Source organism: Mizuhopecten yessoensis, unplaced genomic scaffold, assembly GCF_002113885.1.
Source record: "Mizuhopecten yessoensis strain PY_sf001 unplaced genomic scaffold, ASM211388v2 scaffold716193, whole genome shotgun sequence".
NCBI classification, from domain to species: domain Eukaryota; kingdom Metazoa; phylum Mollusca; class Bivalvia; order Pectinida; family Pectinidae; genus Mizuhopecten; species Mizuhopecten yessoensis.
In genome coordinates, this window is record NW_018479994.1 from 90,680 (window position 1) to 113,620 (window position 22,941).

Consider the following 22,941-nt stretch of genomic DNA (forward strand, 5'->3'; position numbering starts at 1 on the left):
TTTGTTAATAGCTGTAACAGCCTACCGACAATGCCTAACTCTGTGCTGTAAATGATAGCAATCTATAAGTACACTGATAAGTACTTCAGTTTGCTGAAATAGAGTTTATGTAAAGTAGAATGTATATAAAGTCTTTGTAAAGAGCATATGAGATACCCTAACTCAATCTCTATTCAACAAGTTAGATAAACGTAAGATATACATACAAATGTATGGGGTAGCAGCTTAAAGTTTGATAATAGATCCATTTATGACGACATAATTGTTTAGGACAAGAAAAGTACAAATTTGTCAAGTTTGCCGAAGTGACAAAAATCTTTGTGAATTTGTTTGCTCGGAACTTCAGCTGTATTCAGTTCTTAAAATATTACAAAGTTAAACATTTTCATATTTGAATATTTGTTAAACAAGGTGTTCAATATAAGAGTGAGAGTGGGCTTCGATCTTGATTGACGCTGTGAAATCATATACACTCGTTTCTGTCTTTCCGTGATCTGACACTTCGTATAGAAATTGATTTTGCGAGAAAAATGGGAGCAGTTAGATTGATTTTTGTCGGCGTAAAACACACAAGTCACACTAAATCCTGGCAATTCTCCATCACACTGAAAAACCGCATAATCTACATGCGATGTTAAATTAACAAATAAGTCTGTTTCGGACATACTAGACATATGTTTCTATTTGTTTTCTTTGTATTTGAATTTATGTTATAACGAACAGCATTAATGTTAATGGAAGCTTATTATTCGTATGTCGATTTTTAACTTCTAATTATATATTAAAGTTCTGATGCATTCGTATTATCCTGAAACCGTAAAAAAAAAATATAAGAACAATATAGCATTATAGTTGTCATTTCCTTTCTAAAAGATTTTATTGTTAATATGCATTCGATACCAATATGTGTTATATGTGTAGCTATTAAAGTGTCGCAATTCTGTTTTTTCCTGTTTTGGGGAACACAGGAAATATGTGTCTTAAGTCCTCGACATTTGAGTGATACATTTTGGTTGCTGAATCCACAATTGGTCTGTAATTGTTGTTGTTTTATCGTAACCCTATCTTGAATAACGAATGCACCATTAGCAGTAGTCAATATTCTTGTTTAATATTTGTGTTAATCAATTTAGCACCATTTAAATGTTTATTACATGACAAATGAAGCAGCGCTTATAAATGTGATATGTTATATATCATATATATGTATATATTATTTTAATATATTACGAAAAAATTACATTTTGTTTGGCGTCCCGTTCTGATGTTACAATGTAAGTATTGAATTATAACAATTCCATATTGAACTAGAAGACAACATTTTGCTATGGCGGGCAATCAAGTACTGTGTTTGTTTATTCACGTGTTGTCCTGACGTCGCCGAATAATCAATCCCAGGCAATTGTACATATCATCCTATTCTTTTTTACTTTTGCTAGGTATAAGTTTCTCTAATGTTTAACAATTTGTCAAGAATGCGGTTATATTTATAGGTCACGGATACAATGATATTTTCTTAGAATTGTTTTACAATGACGATTTTGCAAATATAAGAAATGTGAAAAAGGTTCCATTACAATATTAAGAAATTACAAATTTACATTAGTTCTGAATTCTAAATATTGAAATTGTATCCTTTCAGTTTGCTGTTTTTGATTTATAGCACCGTCCGTACTCATATAATCTTGGCAGTGCAAGGACGTTAACGACCTTTAAATATATGAATGTTTGCCCTATGCACCTCGATGGTGAATGTGACGTCTTTACATCAATGACTAAATGTTGCCTATACTATATTCTGAAATACTTGCGTTTATTTTACCAGAGACCTGATCTGTATAGACATTACTTTAAATGTTCGATATAAAGGAAATTAATAAATAAATATAGAGTATATAAATTTATTCACAAATGAAAATGAATACTCAAAGCACATATATTCAATACAGAATGTCCAACAATCACCTATGACGTCAGAGGAAAAGACAAAATGTAACTTAAATATCAATCGGTGCTATTTCATGGCCACATTCTTTATTTGTAGACTGTTCATTCCTTGGTTGGTAGATCCGGGTACAATAGGTGGCTTAGCTGTCTTTAGGCTGGAGGAGTCTTTGCTGTTCTCGGAGTCGGAACCACTTCCCGACTTTCCTTCGGCGTGGGTTTTTGCATGTTTAGCTAAATGATCACTGCGCATGAACCGTTTGTTACATACGGGACATGCGAACCTTTTTTCTCCGGTGTGCGTGCGCAAGTGGCGCTGTAACTCGTCCGAGCGCGTGAAACGTTTTCCACAGAAAAGCCAGTTACACACAAAAGGGCGTTCGCCTGTGTGCCATCTTAAATGAGCTTTTAAGTGAGAAGATTTCCCATAAACCTTTCCACATCCGGGAATATGACAACTATGAACGTTTTTCTTCCTAAGATGAGCACCAGCTGGTCCGAGTCTCTCAGCCTCTTGACAGTTAGGGCAATCACAAGAGGGCCGACCACTGTAACGTCTTGATGAACGCGATCCAGGAACTCCGGATATTGCGGGACGTGATAGGAAGTTCGGCACCGTTGACGCACCAATGTCACCTTGTGTGGGTAACATTGATTTGTAAGAGTCTTGCAGAAGATGCTGACCCGACGATAGAAAAGGGCCGGATCCCGAACTGAGAGGGTGATTCAACGGATACTCAGAACCGGAATAGTTAGCTGATATCTGTGAATGAAGTCCAGAAGCAGTTCCAGTCATATCCGTCAGCCAGTTGGACGGATTCGAATGCATATCCCACCATGATGATGCATGATTGACTGATGACGTCATTTCTGTTTTGATACCGTGAGTATTACCGCCTGCAACATTGAACGGCCATGACTCATAAGGGTGTGCGGTGACCCCGGGCACCCGGGAATACATCGAACTCAGTGAAGAACCGTTTAATCCGCTATCACAATGCATTTTGTGTAGTAAAGATGACTGAGTATTATCCGTTTGCGCATGCGTACTTGGCACAGGGTATAAAACGTCACTTCCGTAACCTGTACCCGTACAACTAGAACTAGTGGTACCTCTAGCATATGAGTATCCCGACGAGGAACAGTTTGGAGAGCTAGTTAAAGCTGACATTCTCTGAGAGTTAAGTGTTATAGGACAGGGAGCACTCATGATGGGAGGAGAACGTTTCCAAGGGTGAAAACCTTTACCCACGGCGGCGTCTGCTAGGGGCGGTGGACTTTTGTCGTTGATTTTATTACACTGCGCTGCTAGCATAGCCAACGGCGTGCCTCCGAAAGGATGAGCGTCCTGAAAGAAAAACAATGAAAACACAATTAAACAAATAACGTTTATTTGGTTTAAACTTTTTAAACTATTCTGTTTTCTTAAATATGTGGATAAAAACTGTTAAAAGAGGATGATTCAGCTGCAATGGCGTGGTTACCATGATCGTGTATCCCACGCTATTTTTAAATTTAATTTTAGTTTCTTCAAAAACTGTTTGTTTTGACAATGCCGCTTATCATTGAATTAACTAGCAAATGTTATATCTTAATGTTTCATTAGTCCTTTAATTCTGAAACTAATAAAAATTGTTCGTGTGCTTGATAGCTTATGAAAAATGAAGCCCCTAGCATACATTTCTATTTTTGTGAAATAATAAAGCTATTTAGATGTAAGGAAACAAAGTTATTTTGATCAAGATACAAGGAATAAACAAACAAACAAGAGCTTTCTAAAAACGTATTAAATACCACATTCTGGGCTATTGAAATAAATTATTCATTTAAGGAAATATCATTAGCAATGTGGCAGAGAAATTGATGAGGTTGCAATTCATAAAACGGATATATACTAAATATTCCAGGCTTTATGATCGTAAAGACGATTAAAATCAATTAACTAACAAAGGCATGACCCAGTTGCTGACGTCATCATCATTATGACGTTAAAATTGCACTGTTGAATAACCATGACCCTACCTTGAAGATCGTTGTTTTATTAGTTTAATATATACATACGATATATACATTTATTGAAGCCAGTTGCTGAGTATTAATTTAATTTAATTTTAATTTTAATTAATTTTGTTTAAAAGCCTTCATTTGTTTGTAACAATATTTTGTCTAGATATTCTCTTGGAAAGTGTTCGTCTTTTAATCAACCTTTAAGGAACAACTGTTATTTTGGGAAACACCTAGCTCACTATTATGTACCAAATTCACCTAGTACTGACATGCCAACCAGTTTCTATAAACTCGATATACATTTATGTACATATATTAACATTTCTTTGTTCATAATGACAGCGAATTTGCCATTTGTGTATTCTTTGATGTTCAATGGGTGTGGCTTTTCAACAGTGGTGAAAACAAAATCGTATCATTTGATAAGATTATGAGCCAATATTCAGCACACAACAGATGTGGTTCATTGAGACAATAGTAATTTGTAAACACTTCAATCAATCAGCTTATTTTCCGATTGATGAAGAGGGTTTCACACGGCTATGTTCCCATAAGTTATCAACTGATGGGGTGGTTCGGAATAAATTATCAGAAAATTCTGGCGTTTCTAATTTGTCGAATGGAGTTTACTTGTCATCACTTTATACAAATTTCTCCTGAAATTTATTGTCCTTAATATGATTAGTTTTATCCTGCCGCCTTCTCTTATTGTATTGAAATAATAGAAGTAGATATGTATTCATCTTCAAACCTCCCTTTTTTATTAATTGAAATTTGCGCGTGCATGTCTCATAGAGGCTTACCCACAAATAGGATGTGAACCCTTTTAGTACCAATGGTATTTGATTTGCTTTGACTGCCTGCCGAATCCAGGCTCATTTTGCAAAAAGCAGTTGCTATTAATTTGATGGGTTTGAGGCATATTTCTTCTCTAACAATACAATGGTAGACATTAGGATGATTCCACACGCTTGATGAGATTTTATTACAGCTAAAGTTGAAATGCAATATCGCCTGCTTTCCAAAGGTCTGCAGCAATGCCTTTCCCTTTTCCGTATGACTTAAAGACAATCTGTTTTATATGGTATCATCCCGTTCGTTGTCAATCTGTTCTTTAAGTAGTATTAGTAACAGCGGGTGTATAGGGGTCGATATGGTAATAAGCCTGTCAGTGTATAACGATATAATAATATTTCAGTTCTGGCAATAATTAATTGAGATATGTCCTTCAACTCACAAGAACTAAACTAAATTAAATGATTAAATTATCTGAAATAATACACCAGAAAATACACTCATTCAGTGTAAGATTAATAAAAATAACTCCTGTTATGAGGGATATGAAACCTTAAAGATAAAATATTTAAAGAGTTTTCGAAAAGATAATAAATTAAAAATAATCTCTGACAACGATTTTGGAAAATCAGCAAATAATTAAGAGGTAAATTTAAAATGTTGATCAACAACAAGAAAAATAAACCGCTTCTTCATATACAGAACATTTTTATCAAACTACTGAATAGTTTTTTAGACTGAATCATTTCAACAACTGAATTAGTTTATCATCTGAATAATTTCATTAATTTACTAAATCGATTTTCAACAAACTGTATCTTTTCAAATGAATTGTTCCAAGAATAACTAATCCTTCCGTTACATCGACTGAATTATTTCATCAACTAGCTGAATCGTTTCATAAAAAGTGTCGTTTCATATCTGAATCGTTCTATCAACTAACTGAATTATATCATCAAATAAGTGAAAATATACAACAGCTTAGTGAATCTTTCCAACAAAATCTATTTAATAAGTAATACCCAGTGATAAATTATAGTAAAGTCATGCCATCAACTGAACCGCTTCATCAATGAACGTAATTATTTCATCGATTACTGAATCGTTCAATTAACATGTTGAATATGTATCGTCACCAAGTGCATCATTTCATATAAACTAACTGAATCGACACACAAACTAACTGAATCGACACACCAGCTTACTTAAACGAATCAGCAACATACTTAATCTTTATGAAAACTTAGTTAAGCAAGCAAACTCGTCACTTTGCAAACTGTTATACCATGTATTGTCATCAACCGTATCAACCCAAAATGTTAAACATACATGAATTTATATAAACGCTTAGTTGTTTGTTTGTTTGTTTGTTGTTGTTGTTGTTGTTGTTGTTGTTGTTGTTGTTGTTGTTTTTCAATCTGTACGAGTTATTTCTGAACTCTTAAAACTACTCCTCTTTTCCTTCTACAGATGTTTGTCAACGTGCGTTCAGTCCACAGGTCCTTTATGAGGGACTATACTTGTAATGATCCACGAAGAGCTCTATAAGGTGGACAGAGACAAAACCTCCTTTGGGAATGTGCATTACTAGCTGAGAACCGTATCGAGGTTTGCACGGAAGACCGGTAGCTCCACATTTCCCTGACATGCCCACACTAACTCTAAGGTGTGCTGCGTATTATTTTGAAAATATATTATTGAGAATAAACTTCCACAATTGTGTATATATTCATGTTTTTTCTATTTGTTTGTGCCGCTCCATAACACCTCTGGGATTACACATTTTTTCATACCGGAAATCGAATCGGTGTCTGAAGCTTAATACTCTCTTGACCCACCAGCACTGAATATGAAATTAACCGCATGTTAGCATTACAATACTTATTATTATTAAGATTAAAACTGCCATATTTTATGGTTATGATAATTCCTAAAAACAAATATGAAAACTGCTTTGTAAATCCACTCAGTATATTCCTTTGGTGCACAGACTTTGACAAATGTTTTTCTTGGAGGGTCAGAAGACCATGCCTGACTAGTTATGGTCAGAATGTTTTATTTTTTTATTTTTTCACTAAGTACATGTTAAATATACCCCACCCTGACCGGAGCCGTGGCTCTGGTCATACTTTGTGAATAAGCAGAGACGCTGTCACCACTTCGTAACACTACACTCAATGACATTCTGATAATAGGGCGGTCTGAACAGAGGTGTCGACCCCCATCCGCCTACCCTGGAGATTTCTCATACACGATATTCATGTCGACGTAAATACAATTCCGGAATTTGTTGTCCGGAATTTATTTAGGATTCTGTTTATAATCACATTCAAATATCTTAACAATAATTATTTGGAATTTTGGTTTGTGCTATTTTGTGCAAGACACCAAATACAGTTATGTTGTCAAGTTCTTACTTTACTGCATATTGAATAACGTATTTGTTAATGTAAAACTCTTAAATGCATTCTAATGAGGATTATATCGGATTCACAATATAAAAGAAAGGTTGATACTCTTTAAACTTGTAATTCTTTTATTATTATTCATATTATTGTGATTATATTTGTCGTAATCAAATGTTATTTTCAACAAGTACAAATATACATGAGCAGGCAATTAAAATAGTTTATAAAGTTATCATTTTCCCTTATAAATAGGTGGGTAAAATTAATTGTCAATTGATAACTGAACTGTTTTATAATGTTGGTCAATTATAATTGGACAAAGCATATAACCAATGGTCACAAAATCAGAAGTCAAGTCGACACAAAAACAACAACAAAAACAAGCGGAAACAAGGAGTGGGAGAACCAGGTGATCCAGGTGATTAAGAACCCAAGCAAAACAGGGTTGCTGTAATGATTTCGATTGATGTTTATCTGTGAAACGGCAACATAATTACGTCTTGTTCTAGAAATCCGACAGTAAAACTGTTTGATGATAATTGTCCTGTCACGTTATATATACAAAGCTCATGACGGTGTTGCAGCACTTCAATGATTTCAGGATAAACAATGTAAATAACCACTTCCGTTGAGAGAGATGACGAAGCATGTAAGATAAGACATACCTGTTGCGTTCGACACACACAAATATGACCAAGCATTTGCATTATCATAAAAAATATCCCAATATGCCAGGTAGGTGTATACACCGTAATATTTACCTGAATTTTAATTGAATTTGTAACTGCATCAAATACGAATAAGCTGCCTCTTGCGTTATTCCGATCAGATACATTACGTTTTAAGGAGAGAATACGAACATATTCAAATTAAATTCAACAGTTCAACCTTTCTGGAGGCTACAGGGAATTCAAAAATTAGAAGAAAAAAACATAAATATTAAGCTGTCGTGGTAACACATAGTCTTTTTTCAATATAGTAAAGACGCAGGAAATCGCAGTGGATAGTTAGGAAAGATTTGATGTCGAGCGAACCTGTTTATATCAGGAAAAATCTATAGCAACAGCGTTTACATTAAACCATACGAAATACCTGTCTTGGTTCATCGCAAATGCATGGTTCAATAATTACAATCTTATCAGAGATGCTGGAATCCAAAATGCTAAAGGAAATTACAGCAAGGATCTGTGCTGGGCCCTCTTTTATCAAATCATAATTCTAGAAATTGTTAAAAAATAAAATGGATTGACAACTGTTGTTGCTTATTTTTGGGAAGTTGTTGACCACATGTGTTACGACGTAAATTTTATAAGTAAAAACATGAAATGAGATAATCAGTTATATCAGTTATCAGATCTAGAAATTGAGCGACTAAAATTGAGTTGATCAGGAGAATGTGAGGATGCATGTTACTTCCTTTAAGTAACAATGTTTGTCAATAAGAAATATTGGGAATTTAAAAATAAACAAATACTTTAAGTATTGAGTGACCTGATGATACAGTTGACCACATTGAGCAGGGGGAAATCATAAAATAGAAAATATTTTAATTGTTTTTTACTTATTTATTTGTCAGGCATGATTACATTATTTATTACTTTTGCAGTAAGGAATCACGGTTCTTTGTTCCCCCTCGATTAATCATGTTTCAATAGAGCTTCGCCCTCGTAAACATAAGTAACCTCAAAGAATTGTTTTTCCCTACAGTAACAGCAATCAATGTTTATAGCTATGAAAACATAAGCACTTTTATCAATTCTATTCTATTTGTTACACTAGAATAAGACAAGGAAGTTGCTTTTGCTAAATATCAATAAACGCCTCCTAATATTTTGGATGTATTGTAAAAAGAAAGTGGTCAGGATAATAACATAATGTAATCTTTGTCAGTTTCCTTGCATGAATGTTATGTAAAAAAGTATCAACAAGTAAAAAGGCAACATTGATCAGTCTCGGGGCCAGACGCGTGCAAAAATAAGTCCTTGATATGACCACATAAGTATTCTAAATAATGTGTCTGTAGACAGATCTCATGTGGCCGCTGATATTCCCATATAGAGACAGACATGTTTAAAACCATCTAGTATCGATAGCTGTTTCTCCGGCTATCTTCCGTGTCTATATTTGGTCTAATTAACTAAGGTTAGCGTTACGAATATCCTGATGAAGGCACAACACATCACATGGCATCTCTGGTGTCGGGGAAACCAGGAAGAAAGTCTTCCTAAAATTCAATACAGGTCGTCTCCTTATTTGGATAACTTGTTTCCATTAAACAGTCAACAGATTATATTTTGTAATGGATTACCAAATAATTCCTATAGCAGACAGGAATTAAATAGGAATCTAAAACAATTCCATAGTGAAATAGCTAATTTTTTGTCAATAATATCTAATAAACAAATTCTATTATCCTGGCTTATGATGATCAAAAACAATGCTTTAGCATAGAATGTACACATAAAATGCGACAAACGTTTTGCATGCTGTCTGTGATAAATAAAGATAATATACTTCATTATTTTTCAATCATGAAATAAGATTATTAAAAATAAAATTCACATATTAATAATTGGTATCATTTTTACGTAGTTGACTTTAAGTATTTCACCATATCAGATCAAAGTATATGATATAATTGTGCATTTTGTAAATTTAACTGCTCCAATGGATATCTGTCATCAAAGAATGCATTTAACGTATATTGTTGACATATCCTTTCGATCATTAATATTACAGCACATTACTAGTATAATTCCATTTAAAACTGCATTTACAGTATTCCTTATTATAGATATTTGACATTTACTTATCAATGTTTGACATGGAAAAAATAAACGCGCAAAATGTTAGTTTAAGCTATTCAATGGTACTGATTTGTATTAACAATGTAAGACAGACTTGCAATGATATCAATATTTTAGAGTTCAAACATTGATTGAAATGTTTTAAAATTATACATATATTTTTCAATGATGCAAGTTAATTAGAGGGACTATGTGAATATTTGTCAGTTAAGTATATAAAAATGTTACCAAACCGTATTATTACCAAAGCAATATTACCCAGGCTTATTTACAATCCTGAAAATATAACTACCTAGAAATTCTTTTGTAGTTTGTGTGTCATTTCTGTGTGATGTTTACTGAATACCAACGTTTATATAACTTGTTTTATATGGATGGTGTTTACGCGTTGTAAACAATTCAAATAACTTTTCAGTAATGGAGGGATTTTTTCCCTTAGGATATGTTTGAACATAATTTTGTTTTCCTGCATTCTTAAGCATTGTTCGTTATTGTTGAAAAATGCAAAAGGAATCAGAAATCGTAACTACATGTTTTAAATGGTGCGGAAACCCTTTATTATTAGAAGTCGAGTTCAAAGGAGAGCTAAGCAAATCAAAGAAATTCAACGGTAGAAACTGCCACAAAGGAAGAATCCCTTAAAAGGTTTCAATCTTTAGATGAAGTAATAATTTGCTAATGTGAAACATATCGACGAATAAGTGAGAAATCACGAAATTCAAATGTTGGAATAAACATAACGAAAACCTTGTCGCCTTTACAATCTCTCCTTTGAGGTTAATTCAAGCGTCCAATTGAATTACTTATACACCGGGGATCAAATGCACAACTGTTTCATTGGATTCTCGAGTTGTATTTGTGATTATTCACCTTTATATTTCCGTCACCGCCAGCAGAATTGTCGATTTTTAAGTTAACAACACATAAATTAGAATAACACCGCATTATATTTTGCGGTAGGATCTAGGTTTAAAGCGAACTATTGAAAAAGATCAATTCAAATTAGACATGATTTTTTTTTTAAATACAAGGTTTGGATTTGAAGCTAACTATGGGACAAGATTAATTCAAATTAGATATTAAATATTTGAACATTTAGTTTTATAAATAAGTAGCTGCTGCTGGTATTAGACTTTCTTTTTCGTTTGAATCTTATATCCCAACCCATTTAAAAGCTACCAAACAAAGTTTACTATTTCAAATATACAGAAAATCAACACTTAATAGGTATGGCAATATGGAGTTTGTGACACAAATAAATGATGTTGTAGAAAATTTCATTCACTTAAAATGTAATATTTAGTACCCCAGACATTTTATTTTAGGAAATGTTATAAAAGAGACGGTTTTGTTTTTGTAGCTGATGCTTAAATCACACCTGAAAAGTAGAAAACGTGCAACATTACAGAATTAGATATAATACTACCGCGTCTTCATACATTTTACAAGTAATATAACAATAGGACCCAATGCGATATTAAAGAAAAAGCAAAAATACCTGATAATGTCCCCAAACCAAAAACCTTTTGCGAAAGTCTGTTGTGATGAGGAGGTTCTAATCCCAGTTGTGATGGTAATCGTTGACTCATTTCAATTACTGAGGCCAGTAAATTATGAAAATTGGGGCAAAAACCTGACACTAATGCTATGATATGTTTGTTAGGTAGAACACTGTTTACAAAAGCCAATTAAATATAAATTTGACTATAAATCTTCCAGACTTTTGAAATCTTATGGATGTTTGTTGTCGTTGTTGCTGAAAAGTTTCGTTAAATAAACAAAACAAACAAAAAAAAATAGAAGTATAACTTGTATTCCTCTTTACTTAACACTATGTTCATAATCATTGCATTGTGAAGATACTCTTATTTAAATGAAGCATGTTTCAATTTGAATATTATGTGAAGTAATGTTTTCAAGTAAAGGATTTGTATCTAAATATACAGTTAAGATAACAATGCACTTTTCCCGCGAGATCAGAACAAGCGGACTTTTATCCAGTATGTTTCAAATCTAAATAGAACTTGTGAATACACTGGAATTTCACTCTGTAATTATTCTACTACGTATGAATATTCGAAATTCTAACCAGGGATCAACTTAGATGGCAGATAATTCTGCCCCGATACAGCTGCACAATTATTTCTCCTAATTTGATCCTTATTTATGACGTATAGAACAAGTGCTACGGTTGTATCTGTTTACACACTTTGAGTCTTGTGTAACTTGCGCGATTCTGTAAATGGGTAAACTGCTTTGCCTGAAAGTGATTCACACATTCTTCGCGTGTTTGACATCTTTACCTCTGATGTATGTGAATGCATTATGCATAGATAAGTCTATAGTCAACTTGAAGCTTCTATGAAAAATAGAAATCAGCAACATGCCTATTCCTCTTTATTTTGCAAAATTTCATGAAACATTGTATGGCCTTGAAAATAGGTATAAAAAAGGATATTCTTTTTTGAATTTTTCTTTTTTCGAAATATAAGTAATATACTGTAGTCCTCAAAATACTGATAGTAATGTGAGTATCAATGAATGCAAAGCACGAAAGTGCAAGACTCTGAACCAAAAAAAGTGCAATGTGCATTATTTTTTGTATTACCTGCTTTAATTATCGGCCTGGACAATGAAAGCTTGAAATATCGAGGATAGGAGAGGACTGACCTAATGAAGAAATGTTTCTTTTCAGTAAGGATGGTACTTATATAGCGATATAGTTTCTCGAAAACAATTCAACTATATTCATCTATACCTAAATAGCTTTATAATGACTATGCTGAAATAAAACGTGTGAATAATATAGCATACATTCAGAACAGTCGAATAAAACTGAAAATGAAACTCGGTAGACGAGGACAAGAAAAGGAACAAAGAGGCCATTTTACCAGATTGACGCAAGACTTTTGAATGACTGATTGCATTGTTAAACCAGGGACACATATACTCCACAAAGGTCTATGAAATGCATTTTTTTACATCAATCAGACACAGACACAAGTTGACATACATCTCATGATGGACCCCGTGAATTGTATCTGTGTTATAGATGCGCCATACTGGAAGACATTTTGTCGTCCTGTGGGGTATTTTCTTTAATCCAATGTGACGCATCATTAGGTGGATCTCTATGCCTGATCTCAAAGGCACTTCAACCGGAGTATTAATATTAATAATAACTCCACAGTTTGATTTCTTCCGATTCACACATCATGTATAAAGTAGGGAATAGAACATGTCAGTGATTTCATTGTATCTGCTTGGCGCCTTTCGACTCATTCATGCTGAGAACAACCAAGAAGTCTACTGTGTGAACATGCTTCATTTGAATGTGAGACATTTTCAACTTTTTAGCAAATCAATTGTAATTTTAAATGTCTGTATGGCTCACCGCTAAGAAAATTGCCAGATTCTTTCAGTTGATACAAATTAGCTGTATAAAATCTCATAGCTAATCATTTGTAACACGGCCCTCTTACACGTGCGAGGATTCAATGTGGTTCATTTCATAAAGGATCTTCGAAAAAGAATGCAATTTCCACCCCACAACGCGTAGCACTGATTTACGACCGTATGCAACAGAAGTGTAATTTATTTCTCTCAATAAGACTGGATTTAGAAATTCTTGTATTGTTCAATCTGCCTAGATCTGTCAATTTGCATCTGTTCCTTTAAAGAAAAATGACCTAATTTCACTTTATTGAATCGAAAATAATGACACAAAAGACGAAAATGACTAGCTTGTCTTGCTGTCGTAGCGCTCACACTGAGCCAATTATCTACGTTAGGTCGAAGATTGTGAAAAATAAAAATAGATTAATCATACCGAACAATCGACGATTAATTACTCTTATTTTCTATTTTCATTAGTTTATTTGTCGGAGCACCTGAGTTCGCACTTGAATTTCACTGTATATATATAATAATTGATACATCTAATGATATATTTATAGAAGAAACAGCCTGTTATTAGATACACCTAGAGAATTAAAATAGGCAACAGTGTGTTGGCCTCAACGCATACTGTGTCCTTTTATGGCAGAATCTAATTAGGTTCGATACAATGATAACTGGTTTTTTTAAATAATCTTTAATTTATGTTTGTTATTGATCTATTTTAGGTATCGCAATTATATCATCATTTTCGAAATGATGTTATGTGAAGGACCTTGTGTTCTATTCTTGAAAATTAGAAAGCTTTTATGTAGGTTTACATTGTGCTCCCTTTTGTTTTGGTGTATTCCCAATTCCTCACTAAACCATGCGTTATGTTTCAGATGGGATTTTTGTAAAGACATTGCATTTTTATCATGTTTGTTGTAAAGATTGAAGAATATTAATAATGATATTTTTGTGTTCTATTCTTGAACATCTAAAGATTTTTTCGTGAAGGTTATGTTGTGTTCGTGTGTGTTGGTGTCTTGTCTATCTTAACTAAATGATAACTTGTATTCGTTATGAACATTTTAGATATTGCGATTATATCCTGTTTTCAAGATGGCGTTATACCTACAACTGTTATGTGTTCTATTCTTGAACATCTTCATATTGTTGTGTAGGTTATGTTGTCTCTCCTTTAATGTTGGTGTCTTGTCCATCCTACGTTATTCATAATTTATGTTTGTTTAGATTTTTTTAAGATGTTACGATAGCATCATGTTTTCTTTCAGGATTGCGTAACATTTTGAACCTTGTTGTGTTCTTAAATTCTTAAAAATATAAAAACCAATAATAAGGTTTATATCGTTTCCCTTTTGTTACATTGTCTTCCCGGTTCCATTTGTTTTATCTTCATACCGAAATATATGCTTTGTTTGTGTCTGCTGACGTTGTGGTACATTTATATCTATTTTACATAAATGCAATAACAACGAAAATATTATAGTTTCTTATATGTACAATATCGGTGCCATAATGCAATAGTTAAAGATTGCAATGTAACAATCAGCCTGAACTAACCGGGAGGGTAAAATCTAGCATTGAGTTTAGTTTATTTATATTTTAATAGACTTGCGTTTAATTATTTATTTATAATAAGTTTCATTTTAGATATAGCTTAATGGTTAATTAAACATTGTATAACTATTGTCATAACGCTATACCTAATATACAACAAAGTTAATACTGTAATAGGTATATCACAGCCGTGTCAAGTTTAAAATAGGAGTTTCAATTTCAAACACAACTCAATTTCGGAAAGAATAGACGCACCATTGTGTTCCGTACGTTTGATCCATCATAAAACCAATGACTCTATCTCTATTTTCTTGTAATAAATGTTGAACATTGCTTCTCATATCAGTAACTTTTCCCATGAAAGAAAAACTTTAGTTTTGTGATGATTTTTATGATCACTTAAACGGTTCTACATTAGAATTTAAAATAGGATACTAAAGACACAAAATCACATGGTAACTCATATTAGGAAAATAAAGTTTTCAAGTTAAACTGATCACTCAAATTTGATAAAAAGCATTGAACTTAAGAACCCTAGCTTTGCCTGTAATCTGTGGCCAATTTTTCAGGCCCGGTTACCTCCACCGACACGCCGACTGATTCCTTAGGAAGTTTAGCGACTGTCGTGTTTTGGTGGTACCTCTCGTATCCCTTTTGATCATTGACCTGAGAGAAACCAGTCACGGAATACGTACACAGGTAAACAACTTTGCAGGTAAATTGCTATATAACCTTTCTCACACCTGTCAGACGGAAGGATATGCTACTTTCCGCTATTCTGAAAACTAATTATCTAATCTTCAATAACGAAGAAAAAGGCTGGACGCGTAAAAACCTAATTGAATATCATCTTAAGGAGAAATATTAGAACCTGTCCTGAAAAGAACGTCTTACTGAATAACATAATCGGGTAACATCAAAAGGATTAAGTCATGGTAATATAAAGGTGTAAATTTCATGATATTCAATTCATATCTGTATGGCTTTAATTTATTCTTGATATGACAGTTATGTGGTAAAGCAACAAATGTTATGTATCGTAACATTTTTAAGCAAAATATCTCATTTCTTAGTGCTTCTAAACATATAAAGTACAACACTGGTGATTTGCATTGCAGGTAACTTGTCAAGAAATTCTGCGGATGTGATATGTGAATTTAAAGCAGCACATAGTTGTTGGGTTTTTTTAAACAGAGACTGCACAAGAAGTTCGTTTAAAATAAATATCATATGACAAATTTATGTTACTATATAAAATGAACTGTATACAGGTTTGATGGTATTTTTCTATAATGTGAATATTTTTGCAAACAAATATGTGTAGAGATAAATGTACAAACTAAATACTTGGTAATTCTCTAATTATATAATTAACGTCATGCCTCAAGAATGTTTTAATGTTTTTATCAATTTAAAAAAGAGGTATATTTCAGCATTTATCGATATGGCTTTTTTGAATCTCAGTGTCAGTGTTTTTAAAGTCGACAAGAGAAAAAAATACCTACGTTAACCTAAGCAATATAAAACGCGGTATAGGGGATAAAGCTCGCAATAAGTCCATCGGTATCATTTTCTTTTTTTCTTATATTCTATGTAAAAACTATTCTAATTTAAAGAATTTGTGCAGTGTTCATTTGCTATGAGAAATGGTTCAATATCTGTATTCACAGGGGAATTCACATCAATAAAAAAAATACAAAAGAAACATTAAACACTTTGACAAACTTGTTGATATAAAAGGTTTTTGTTCAATTCAAAGTCAAGTTGCAGTGAATCTCAATATTCCACTCATTTATTGAATTTTAAATGTTTGCCAGTATATTGTCGTTGCTGAGTATGTACATCGACATTTTGTTCAAAAGTAAACAAAATGTAAAATTTAGCACACTGTCAACACAAAGACCGAAACGATAAGAATATGCAACAGGTACATCAAAGCATATGGTGAAACAGGAAGACTCCTTTCATCAAAAACGGAAAAGATGATAAGAAGCTATTATAATCTATTAAGGTTGGTAACGTGATCCAATCAAATCCTCAATTCTAAACAAGAACAACTAATCATATTACCTGCAGAACGAATGAAAGGGACATATTGCCGTATTAAAAGTTGTTATAATCGTAAAGATAAAACGACCACAGATTTTTGGTATCCGGTGGTTTGTTTTAGTAATTCCGATCTATTTATTACATAAATTGACTTAAATACCCATAATACATCTTGTTTTTATTCTCTATATTTCGTGGTTTAAACATTTTGATATCCGCATGAGCACGCAAATCCCTGGATAATATATCAACTGTTAACAAACCAGCGAGGATGCCGTTAAGTCTGCAAATCGGTTGACCGATATTTAATTAAGTGGACACACGATGAACAAACATGAGCAAGGTTTGACAGATGTTCCATTTAGGACACAGCGACATTCGGGTAAACTATTTATATAAAAATGTTATTAGAATTCCCCATCACAATCACGTAGTGATGATATCCGCGAGTGAAGTGGGGGATACAATTAATTTAGAAAGGACAAATCCACTTAGGTACTTCATTCACTCACAAACGGGAGCAGTCTATTTTACAAGTATTCCCCTGTTGTTTTAGATTGATCATGATGAAAGTCCTGACGATCGCCATAGCCAGTTTGCTCTGCTGCCACCTCGAGGGCAGATGATGATATTGGCAAGCGCGTGGTTAATTTCCTTGATACCTAGCAAAATAGCCCTTAAGTCTGTCAGTTGGCTGTTTTATCGGGAGATTGAGAAGGCAATAAAAAACAACCAGAAAACGATAATCAACCTTAAATGGTCCCGATATGGGGTTAAAAAACATAGTTAAAGTATGAGTTATGAGGGAGAATACTAGCGTTAAACTTGATTTATAGTTTTATCGTAACATTCAAAAGTGCTGTTATTTTTTTTTATCTGATTTGGATAAGAATGCATAACAGAAGCAAACAGGGGCATCTAATGTCAAATTTATAACATTTTCATTGGTATAACGTCAGTCTGCAAACCTATCAAATTCTTCCCATAAAACGTGATCAAGTCGGACAGTTTATGGACTATCGGATACTTCAGCCTGATAAGACTACATTAACTGAAGGAATTTATTTTAGGATGAACAATTTCTTCTGATAAAATTGTTTCTGTTACGCTTTTGTTCGTCATAATTCAATAACATGCGTGTTTTATGATTGTTATATCAACTATCTGAGCCTTGGGTTTATAGTGAAAAAAATAAAAAATACTTTGATATATTTCTTGTGCGAATATGCAACATATTTGTTCATCATTCATTTGATTTGCTACGTATCTTTGTTGCTACAAACATGTCATCTTTTGTGATACTAAAAAGAAGAAACTAAAGGCCTAATAATGTTCAATATGATGAATATTACTTTCAGTGAATATCTATTGATATTTTTGGAATACAATATAATACATATATTTCTACTGAATGAAATATAGAATTCATGCGGAGTTACTTCCGTGTGAATTGTAAAATATCGCGTTATGTAAACGAATCTATTATTGAATGAAACCTATTTTAGTTTTATTCTTTAATCAAGCATATATTGAATAGTAATATGTACAGTAGGGTTCCAAAAATGATCTTAAGCTATGATAAAAAAATGTATATTTTATACGTATATACATATGTACATGTGATCGTATCCAGACAAAAAATAAATCATAAAAATCAATATTATTATACTTTCTGTGGGTAATGACCCAATGTATGACATGGTCAACTCGTATATTAAATACTTCCTTGTTTGGCTTTTGGCATTGACATAATAATTCTCTTGATATGTGCTATCTTACTTCGTTTTTGTAGTGATCATAAATAATATATATTATAATGATGCCATATTTAAAATAATTCAATTTGTTTGAACCCTGTGAAGACCAACTTTAAAATGTATACAAAGTATTAGGTCAAGTTTTAAGAAGGATTCAAAATTAACACATTTAAAAAGATAACGCTTTTAGTCACGAAGATATTATTATACCACGTGATCACTAAATGGCTGTTTTGACACCAAAGCTTTTCATCTCGGATTTATCAATAGCGTTTGCTGTATATTGCATAGATAACGAATCTTATCAGTGACGATAACGTTTACAGAATGTTGTCTTCATACAAACTAGAAAAGATCGATCACCTATCATGGATTCAAAAGCGTACTTTATATGGTATTGCAAAATGTATGTAAAGGGATGTTTAGCAGACTTCACTCAGTAAAGCAAAGGATATTGTCTATGCCAAATAAGGTTATGTATTCAAAACAGAGATGATATATATATATGTATAGAGAGAGAGAGATAAGTCTATTGATGCATTCAAGTTATAGAATCAACAGATATGATGTAAACATATGATTATTATTTTTCAAACGACAAAATCCATTTGCTTGATGACTGTTAATATGTATTGAAAGCAACAGAACGAAATCAAGAGCACTTGCAACGCGCCGTACTGATAAAGGTTCCCATAACGCTAACTGAGTTATAATAAATATTGGATGTGATTCTCTGATAAGAAGATATGGATATCAAATACACGGGTAAATAGGTGCCCCTAAATAGAAAGTTCTGACGACCTGGATAGGTCTTTTATTAAGACAATACTATAAGTCATTTAAGAAAACATCAATTATTTCCTATTTTGCCAGCTAGGTTTAATAAATTACGTTATAAGACGGTAACAAACGCATCAGTCAATGTCTTGATAATGTTTAACTTTGATGTTTTATGTAAGTATATATTTGTTAAGACTCTTTCGGATACAGATCTCTGTGTATTGTTAAAATAATGTTGTAAATATATATACATTAATTGTTACGAATTATGTATGCATAACATAACTGCATGTTTATGTAAGTACCAGATATCACTTATTTGTGTCTATTTAGCAAAGAAGAGTGCACCGTTTATTTAATTGTGAAATAGGAACACGTTGAAAGAGACTTAATTGGTCCTTATGATATATACATCACTTATTTAGTTATCCTTATATTGAGGATCTGTAAAAGATTACCTAGGATATTACAGGATGTGGATGTGATCGTAGGGAATACCTAGGGAATAGAAATATATAAATTAATTTGTGGAAGTATCATAACATAAAATAACACTGTTGATGCATTGCGCTTTGTGGCTGTGCTATCAATCTAGTTTACGCAATAGATAAAAATAGTATAACTGAGGTCAATCGTTTTGTACTCTTTGTTATTTTCAATCGGAAATGAACAATGATTAATGGACATTTGATTGAATTATACATACTGTATTCCTAATCAATACCAGTAACTCCTGTCATAATATATAATTTTGGCGGGTTTAATTGAAATCTATATACTTTTAATACTGAATTATCCTTTTGAGGCAAGTTTAATTAATTACATATTTGTTAAATTTTCTACTGAAAATTTGTCAACATGTAAACGGTCTTTATTTAGAAATTTCATTTTACCAAAAAGAGGGGTTTTTCTCCATTTTGCTAAATGTATACATTTCAATGTAAAAAACATAAAACTTGAAAAATATGCTGTAGAAGGTTCTACTTAAATGTTTTCTGGCTGCTACACACTACAATCTTATGTATTGAATTACTTATGATTACAAATTAATTATATACAGTATATTTATAAAAGATAAATATTATTTGACCTTCACATAACATAAAGATATGATCATCGTATAATATCTAATTTTCTTATTCTTTCGTATTTATATCAATTCCATAGTATATCAATAAGATTTCGAAACAGTTCTATAATAAATATTTTGTAAAAATATATTAACTGTATTGAAAATCTGAAACACACATATCATAATTATCGTTAAAAATATTATTCGGGGTTAGAATGACAATTCCAAATGCCATACACATAAATAATTAGAGAAACACAATAGTTAAATTTAACACCGACTCTTAATTAGGCGTGACTAATGTTGTATGTTGCCGGTGTAGTAATGGCTTGTCAAGGACATGTGATATCGTTGAAGAACGGTCATGCAATTTATTTCATTATTAAAACTCATTGTTAGTTCAACTATTCTTATTGTTAGTAAGAAAAAGAACCACGATAATTCCACTATTAAATGATATCAATAGTCCGGATTCAATTTGTGTTTGAAATTTTTACTTCTTTTATTTTTTATTGTAAAAAATTAAGCAAAAATAATACATTTGAACTAGTGACAAATATGCATAAAAGAGGAAAACGAAGTTTAAAGCCAATAGAATGAATTTTCATATCTTATTATAATAGTCTCTATAAGTTTATAACGATTAGCATTTTACATCACAGAGTTATACATTGGACCATGAACTATTAGCGTGGTTTTCTTACAAGAAATGCGTAAAAGACTCTTATATGTGAGATAATTATTGCAAAACTGAAAAAGTTATATTTTGCAATGTCATCCATTTTATTATAACTAAACAAATATGCAGCTAGCTCCACACATTAAGCCTAATCCATTCAAAGATGCGAGGTTCCGGTATCAGACGCAAGATGAACAGTACATATTTTCTAGTCAAAATCACACTTGAAGCATACAAATTTATTACAACTCATTCCCCTTATTGATATTTGTCCTTTCCCGTGAAATATCAACAAGATTATATACACCATGTGGGTTATCCAATAATGTGTGATGTACATTTCATACGGCGTACAAGCAAGGATTTACATTACAAAGTCGTATAAGACCGGATAAAAATAGGTTTCTAATTCATTTTCGCCAACATATTAGGTTATCGCAAATGGATGTTAGATAATTTATAACTCTTATGATACAAATAATATCGAACATGTTCTGTCTTTGCAATGTTATACACTTATTCCTTATGATAACCTTTGAAATCGTTGTCTCTTAAAATATAAATTGCACAGTAATGATATTAAGAATTAGTATATATCAAACCTCTTTCATTGATTGTAAACACATCTGCGTTAAACTGTGAATCAAAACGTTTATTGTAATTTATTTTTCGAGAAATATGGATTTATTAATGATAATCTTTTTGTTGGAATACAATTTCAAACTTTTCAACAATATGCATAGGAATGTCTGTTCCCATTAACTATTTTATAGTAACCATGCCTTTATCACTAAAATGAGATCAACAGATTTAATGTGATCTGTTTTAAAAACCATTTCTAATATATTAATAATAAAACTTCATAATATGATATAAATGTGGAAAACACAACTGTTCTTATATAAATTATAATTCATTTCAGTAATGAAAAATAAATCAATTATGCATTTCATACTATTGTGTTCATTTGGGGGAAATGTAATTTGTGGAATATTATTTCATTCAAACTCGATAAACATATTATAGTCCCACTGAAATTTTCATCTGTTTGCTGTTACATCACATGACACGTCATCCTCAGGGCCGACAAATCCAGTTTCGGTCTAATGTGTTTCTATATTTCATAAAAGCATGCACTCAGACATTTTGTGAATTCAAATATCAATATTGCACATAGTCACTGGTTATGTGTGTACACTACATTTTTGAAGGTTTTACACGTCATAACATCAGCAATGATAATAAAAATCATCTCGGAATATCGAACACGAAGATGGTATGAACCATCACGGAGAAAGATTCTACATTATTGGTGAGTTGGAAGGAAAAGAATATCGGACTTATTATAAACTTGAATATCTGGTAGCTTTCAGTGTTGTGTAAATGATAGATACTGAACAATATAATATTAAGTTAGGGATGAATATGAATGAATACGGTATCAGTATATAACTTAATTGTAAAAATATCGTACAGTTTCGGGGAGTTAGAAGGAAGGAATATTGTAATATTATGTAACTTACTTACCCCAAGGAGCGTCGCAGTCATACTAAAGGGAATCCAACTGGTGCACAAGTTCTCAGACTCGCTACAAACATTTATCAGTTTAGACCGTTTTGTACATAAAACGTGTGTAGGGTAGTGGGGAGAGTGTTTACAATATTAAGTAAGCTCGCACCTTTGA

At 32.4% G+C, this 22,941-nt stretch overlaps 1 protein-coding gene across 2 annotated transcripts; it reads right to left on the minus strand.

The window, feature by feature from the left end:
• Nucleotides 1-1,887: 1,887 nt before the first annotated feature.
• Nucleotides 1,888-22,931, minus strand: LOC110442030 (transcription factor Sp9-like). Of its 2 annotated transcripts, none has more exons than XM_021485433.1 (2): nt 22,785-22,931; nt 1,888-3,292 (listed from the first exon to the last, which is right to left on the minus strand). In XM_021485433.1, the coding sequence occupies exons 1-2, from the start codon at nt 22,803-22,805 to the stop codon at nt 2,015-2,017; spliced, it is 1,299 nt and encodes a 432-aa protein (XP_021341108.1). In that variant the 5' UTR covers nt 22,806-22,931; the 3' UTR covers nt 1,888-2,014. The 2 variants fall into 2 exon arrangements, with proteins under 2 accessions (XP_021341108.1, XP_021341109.1); XM_021485434.1 differs by having other exon boundaries at nt 22,781-22,931.
• Nucleotides 22,932-22,941: the final 10 nt, after the last annotated feature.

Excerpts from the sequence above, each read along its gene's own strand:
- LOC110442030 (XM_021485433.1), bottom strand. The coding sequence starts at position 22,805 with ATGACTGCGACGCTCCTTGGG. Across the intron at positions 3,293-22,784 it reads TGACTGCGACGCTCCTTGGG|GACGCTCATCCTTTCGGAGG; the intron begins GTAAGTAAGTTA and ends TTTTTCTTTCAG.